Raw genomic sequence first — 7,062 nt, 5'->3', positions numbered from 1 at the left:
TCATATTTGTTTCCGGCTTTCATTTCCAGTCATCTTTTATGAAATTGGAACTATTTTTTAAAGATTACACATTTCAATCCTGATTTAAGAGCAAAGACAAACCCAAGATATTTAAATCAATCTGAGTTAAATGAAATCCCAGGGATGATAAATACCTCCAGTTGAAGCAGCTGACGTCCAGGGAGACAGCTTTATTATTTGTGATTTGCATCCACCCTGCCCTCTTGTTTTTAAGTCCAGACCCGAGTGGGACTTAGTCTGATAAAACCAGGGGTGTTGTTTGCTGGGCTTTTTGTTACTGGTGACCCCCGGGCTAATCCCCATTCTCCTCCAACACAAAAACCTCCTCCGTCTCCCCCCTCTTCTTCCTCCCCTTTCTCCTCTCACTCATTCATCCCACTCTCACTACCCCGGGCCCTCCAGTGATTCAGCCATCAAATTGAAAGAAGGAAATAATGTAACAACCAGGAGAACCGTGCACACACACAGAGGCAGGCGTTTGATGGAAAGGGGTGAGATTTGAGAGACCCAGGGGGAGGCGGGGGTGACCCAAACTGAAGAATTAGTTGTTCAGCGGATACTCTTGTTGTCGGATTTACTTTTGCTTGAGATCTAGATTACTGAGGTCATGACCCTGAGGCAGGTAAAAAAAATGCAAGTTTATACTAACAGATAGAAACATAATGTCAGTTTGTGGATAGGACTACAATAAAACTGTTAATTAGGATTAAACTGATTATTTAATTTGTATTTCTATATAGTAAATATCCTATTTAGATGCAGACCAATACATAATTAAACACGGCTATGAGAAAAGGGGTTTAGCTTAAGAAAACACATTTTCACTACATAAAAATGGAGATATTAAATAAGAAATCAACATATAAAAGTATATATAATTATTAGAATGAAGTCCCTGTTTTGTTTCTGCTAGTTTGTTTTGGAAATGATAAATAATAAACATTAACATGTATTTTAGTTTTAAAGCCGGGGAGTCTTAAAACATGTGGCACAATTTTAAATTATACACAATTGGAAAATAAGTCCACTCTTAAGCTAATATGTGATCCAACAAGTGTTGTAGTCCAACCTTTGAGTTACAGGCTGTCAGATAATCCACCTGCAAACTATGTGAATCCTAAATGTTATGATATCTTGGAGATCTAAAGTGTTGGCAGAGAAGACTAACATCATTTTACAATTACAGAGTGTATCGTAAAATCATAATCTTAGGACAGAAAACTTAAATCCTACAGTAAAAGCAATTTCCGGAAGAAATGTAGGCCTCTTTAATGGCCTGTTTTTTGATTATTATTGTTTTAAATAAACTATTTCCAAATTAAAAGACCTTCATTTGAAACATTACTCACAAGGATGTCCAACATTTATTTATATTAAGATGCATATCGTAAAAATGTATGCCAGCTAATATAACAAGGCAACCAGAAAACAAATGTTTCTATTATAGCAGAACAGAATATATGTTTTGTTTATTTTTAATTCTAGGAGAAATACTTGTTTAAATGTCTGGATGTTAAATTGCCCTTTTTTCCAGATCATCCCGAATAAACATACCTCTAGTGTTTTAATTATTATTTTGAGTTGCCATTTGCATTTTGACCAGATGTTGGCAGTTTTCCTTGAATTCATTAAACTCGTCTTCATTTCAACAATATAGACGCTTGTCACCATTTCCAAATATATTTTTAGAATAGGAATCAATGGAAATAAACATTAAATATCGGTTATACAGTCTCCTTAAGGCTTTTTAAATCTCATGCAAAACATAATGTCTAACGCTTTTGGTGAAACGTTAAATTCCGCGTAAAATCGACCCAGAAAGAGGCTTCGTAGTAAATTATGTACAATTACGTAAAAGTGTTTTCAGTAGGCCTATTTATTCACAATTTACAAGATTTTACAACAACAAAAACAAATTCAAATTACACCGACTGACTCACATGTTTACAAGCATTAAAACTGGAAATCAATTTAAATTGCAGCCTTGAAACTTTTTTTTTTAAACACATCTTCCTCACACCGCCCTCCATTTATTATACGGTTCCTTCTTTAAACAGGTTTCCCCTCAAACACACAGCTGGTGCCTTTAATTCCACAGAAAATTAGGGAAAAAAATAACCTTCAAAACGCACCAGCCTTCACGGATTATAATTTAAATCGTGTCAAAACTTGGCATGCTCTGTTCCAGAGAGCAAAAGCTTTCCTTTAGCTTCGGACAGACAAAAAATCCATCACTGAAAGAAAAATAACAATAAAAAAAAGTTTGTTCAAAGTGATTGCATTTTTATGGCTATAACCGCCCTATAATTTACAATTCATCAGCAGCAGCCCACATCTTTAAATATTTGGTTGTGGTTTTGTAGTGCTTAAACATTTAGAGATTTTAAATATGAGTCAGAGGAACTGTCCCGTTTACCGGAGTGGAGCCGCTGCTCTGGTAGTGCTGCGGGTGGAGCACGTGCAGTCTGCTGTGAACGGAGGAGTCCCCCGCCGCCTCTCCGGTGGGCAGGTACATGCTGATCATGTCCCGCAGGTCCCCGGTGGGGCACTGCTGCGGTGGGCGCGCTGTGGACACCGGAGGGCTCACACTGGGCTCAGATTTCACCAGGGAGCCCAGAGGCACCGGGGACACACCGGAGCTCTGGTGCGAGTATCCGGTGATCCCCCCGTATCCCGGCGGGGAGGCGCTCATGTAGCTCTGAGAGTTTGAGATGGGGCTGTAGGACAAGGCGCTCATGTCGTACCGGTGCGGGTTGTGCGGGTGATGGTGGTGCGGGTGATGGTGCGCGTGATGGTGAGCTCCGGAGCCCGGGTGTTGTGTGTACAGCTGCGCCTCCTGCATCATGGCGTGCGCCGCAGCCGCTGCAGCCGCCACCTGGCCCGAGTACGCACCGTTCGCCCAGCCGTTCACATGCGACGCGTAGCCGGCATTCCCACCTCCGTGACCCCCTCCTCCGGGGCTATCCAGCCGCTGCCCGCCGCCCACCATGCCTATCCCCGGGTGTGATCCGAGGAGCCCCCCGGCCAGAGAGTACTTGTCCTTCTTCAGCAGCGTCTTGGTCTTCCTCCGCGGCCGGTACTTGTAGTCCGGGTGTTCCTTCATGTGCATGGCCCGGAGCCGCTTCGCCTCGTCAATAAACGGCCTCTTCTCCGCCTCGGTCATCACTTTCCACTCCGCGCCGAGTCTCTTACTGATCTCGGAGTTGTGCATTTTTGGGTTCTCCTGGGCCATTTTCCTCCTCTGGCCCCGGGACCACACCATGAAGGCGTTCATGGGTCTCTTGATTCTGTCCTGCGGGACTTTGCCTCCTCCTCCCCCCGGGTTGGATGGGTTGGTCTGCGGGACCATGGGGGAATGTAAGTCCGTCTCCATCATGATGCTGTACATTCACCTGGTCTTGTTGGACAGTCAAACACACAGAAACATTCAGGCAGCTCCGATAAAGATAAAGAGTGAAAGAAAATGAATCCACTCGGAGGAAAACTCACTTCCCCTTTTACGCTTCTTTTTTTCCTGCTGTAGCCGAGAAAAATAGACCCTGCAGTTTGACTTTGGTTGAAGCTCGACTGGGAAAAGTTACCGGAGCAGCTAAATGAGCGAGGGACGGCCAATGGAGAGGCGCGATAGGAGACGTGATTTGCATGCAGGGGCTCGAGGTTCTGGTGACGTCGGAGCGCGAGACCAAAAAAAAATTACTCCCTCTGTCATCTGTTTTGTGTGTGTAGCTGGTGTGTGTGTGTGTGTGTGTGTGTGTGGCTCGGAACATGTAAACAGTTTAATTCCTGTCATTTTACGCAGGCTCTGTACACTCATATATTTAATCACATGTCAAATATGATATAACATATAGGCTATTTTACATCTTTAAAAAAGTAACAGCAAATTAAGCTTTAATGGTAAAAACATAAGCTTTGCAAAACAGCAGAAAACATGTGCCTATTTTATAAAAAACATTGCTTCAAATTTAAATCAAAATACGCAAGTTTAAAATGACAGAATGATGTGTATTTCAGCACATGTGAAATATGATATGATATATAGGCTATATAGTTATAACAAAATAAGGTTTCAGCGAATAAACCTTGAATAGTAACAACATTAGCTTTGCAAAACAGCAAATTTAATAAAAATAGCCTCAAATTTAAATAAAAATAAAGAAGCCTAAAATGACATAATGATTCATCATAGTCTAAGTAAGCCGAGCACCGTCACTCTTACAGAAACAAAATGGACAAAAGTGTCAAATGCACGCAATATCTTAATTAAAAAATATGATGTTGCAGTTAATTATACTTTTAGAGCTCCACGTTAAACACAGAAATGGCTCATTATCGCAATCTATACCTATACTTATACATTATAAGAGGAAAATGGCTCTTTTACATCATAACCATAGCGTATAATAGAAAAAGGCTACAGTATATATGTTTTAATTTCCCCTGTTTTTTGTCTAACTAAGGGCTCCACCGCCTCCCATTCAGAGCCACAGGTGCTTTTCTGTTGTGCCTGTTGCTAGGAAACAGATGACTGACGCCTGGAGCACGTGCCATTCAAAGCCCTTTTGTTTGTTTCACTAAAGCTGCAGGAGAGCACGAGAGAAAGAGGGGATTTAACCCCCCTAGAAAAACTACTGTAATCCTATAATAAATGTTGGGAGTATAGATTTGTAATGGTAACATTTTAATAATCTATTGAACAGTGAGCTGCAGGCCTGCTGCAGAAGGCCCGGGATTCTTCTTCTGTTATTATTATTTAAAAAAAAGGGTGAGATCTGCGTAGCAATTGAGTCTATAACGCTTTTAAACAAATAATACTTTGTTGAATTCAATGTTGTTAAATTGTAAAAAAAATAATGTCTACTAAAACCACCAACACCCATAATATAAAATAACACACATCAACCATATTTTACATGTAATGTTTGTGTGATAAATACTGAACCTACAACATTTTACAGAGCTTAAAGGTGCCATATTTAAGTCACTAAACAAACACAGATATTATAAACATTAAAGTATCTGTAACTAGTGAATGTTTAGCGTTTATTCTCAATAGAAAATGAATCAAAACGGGAGCAGATTTAGTTGAATTGTCTATATTTGACATCGTCAGTGAACCTTGTAGAAATGTGATATTCTCCGGCTCTATGCAGCATAAAAGCAGAGTGAAAAGGAAAATGTATTTATTTCATTTGCAGTTTGGTATTCCAGTCTGCTCCACTGGCTTCCCGTCATGTGGAGGATCTTTTCAGCCCTGTGGGATTATTCCCCCGAGTGGCATCTGTCAGGTGCTCTGCCTCTCTGCCTCTCTGCCTCTCAGCGAGTCGCTTGCTGGCACGCTGGCATGGCGGGATTCTCCTCTCCTTGTACCAGGTGGCTATAGTGCTGCTGAGTGGCTTGTATGATCTGTTTCTCGCACAGTGTGACAATCTCCTCTCTCTCTGCAGCCAGCACTGAAACACACGCACACAGAACATCAGACATCTAATGAGAGAACATTTCACCTTTAACCAAATACTGATATCTTGTCACATGAACACACTTTGCTTTATTTTCTAATGCAGTTCATCTAGTGATTATATTTGCAGGGACTTTTTTCGCATTGTAAGGCTTATTGAATTCACTCCTGGAAGTTGTGAATAGATTCCTGAATTGACAGCTTAGAAGAACATATTTCAGGGATGGTTTTATTTACTGTCTGGGACGTGGTGACCTTTTGGAGTCGATGTCTGTGTGTTGGCTTTGTTCGATAGAAGGATCACAGCTCTGTGTGTTTGATTGTTTCTCAGTGTGTCTCTCTCTCGAGACATAAGGGCCTCTCATACGTCTCCAAATAACCTAAGTATAGTGTTTATTGTGAGGTGTTTGTTTGCAGCAAAACGATGCGTGTGTTCATGTTTGGAAGCTGGATAATGAAGAGGGCGCTAGTGTTGTCTGTCTATGATACAACAGATACGGCTTTAACCAAATATGGCTTAAAAAGAACCAATTTGATTGGCTGTCCAAAGAGAAAACACGACGTGTGATTTTTTTTATTGTTGAAGACAAAAACTTGCAGATTGAAAACAGTAGTAAATCTGAATTTAATGTCTGCAGTTTACCTGCATTTATCCTTAAATGTAAACAACAAAAATGTCATGACATGCCTAATTAATGCAGATCAATGAATGGCATCCATACGAATTGGAACAGAGTTAATACTGGTAGCTATTTGGGGGTAGTTTTTGCTTTTAAAAAGAAAACTCTTCAATTAAAGTTGATCTGCTTCTGATTCCTCTGTTAGACAGCAGTGTTGATCCAGCGTGGTCTGACTGGAAATCCCCAGAGAGAACTGTAGCAGGTATTGTTAGAGCGGGACAATGCTGGAAACACTGACTGAACACCTGCTGTGATACTTTGCTTTACACTAGCTTTTACTATGCTTTAATGTTACCTTATGGACTTCTAGCTTGAGCTACACTGAAGTTCCTTTCAGTATAAAGTTAGCCATGACACAAATTATAAAGAATGGAGATGATCATTACATTTACACACCTGGAATGAGCAGGAATCAAAGTGTGTGTGTGGCGATAAAACACAGCAGTAAGGATGTTCTTCACATCTTCATGCGGCTATCAGGCCTGACATCTCTAAGCCTACAGGCCACACACACACACACACACACACACACACACACACACATGCCTAATAGAATCAAAGGCATTTCTCCTGTGCACAGCGACCCGGTGGGTTTGTTTAAGGCTCTCTGTCACAGCAAGCTGTCAGCTCTACTGGAGCTCAGAGCAGGACACACACACACACACACACACACACACACACACACACACACACACACACACACACACACACACACACACACACACACACACACACACACACACACACACACACACACACACACACACACACACACACACACACACACACACGTTAAGTGCCCAGACTCTCTATACAATGGCAGCATTAACATAGGTGTTGATGCACAGTGTTACATTGGTTTCTTTAAAAGTGTGTCTTGATGTAAATGACGACTTTTCAGCA

The 7,062-nt window shown here is 41.2% G+C and overlaps 1 protein-coding gene across 1 annotated transcript; it reads right to left on the bottom strand.

The window, feature by feature from the left end:
- Positions 1 to 1,879: 1,879 nt before the first annotated feature.
- sox1b (SRY-box transcription factor 1b) lies at positions 1,880 to 3,648 on the bottom strand. Its single transcript, XM_034217333.1, has one exon. It carries the CDS (start codon positions 3,407 to 3,409, stop codon positions 2,405 to 2,407), a length of 1,005 nt encoding a protein of 334 aa, XP_034073224.1. The 5' UTR covers positions 3,410 to 3,648; the 3' UTR covers positions 1,880 to 2,404.
- Between the last annotated feature and the right edge of the window lie 3,414 nt (positions 3,649 to 7,062).

The sequence above is a fragment of the Gymnodraco acuticeps genome, unplaced genomic scaffold (genome assembly GCF_902827175.1).
Source record: "Gymnodraco acuticeps unplaced genomic scaffold, fGymAcu1.1, whole genome shotgun sequence".
Lineage (NCBI taxonomy): Eukaryota > Metazoa > Chordata > Actinopteri > Perciformes > Bathydraconidae > Gymnodraco > Gymnodraco acuticeps.
The sequence above is the reverse complement of the archived record's forward strand: the minus strand, read 5'-3'. Positions and strand labels throughout refer to the sequence as shown.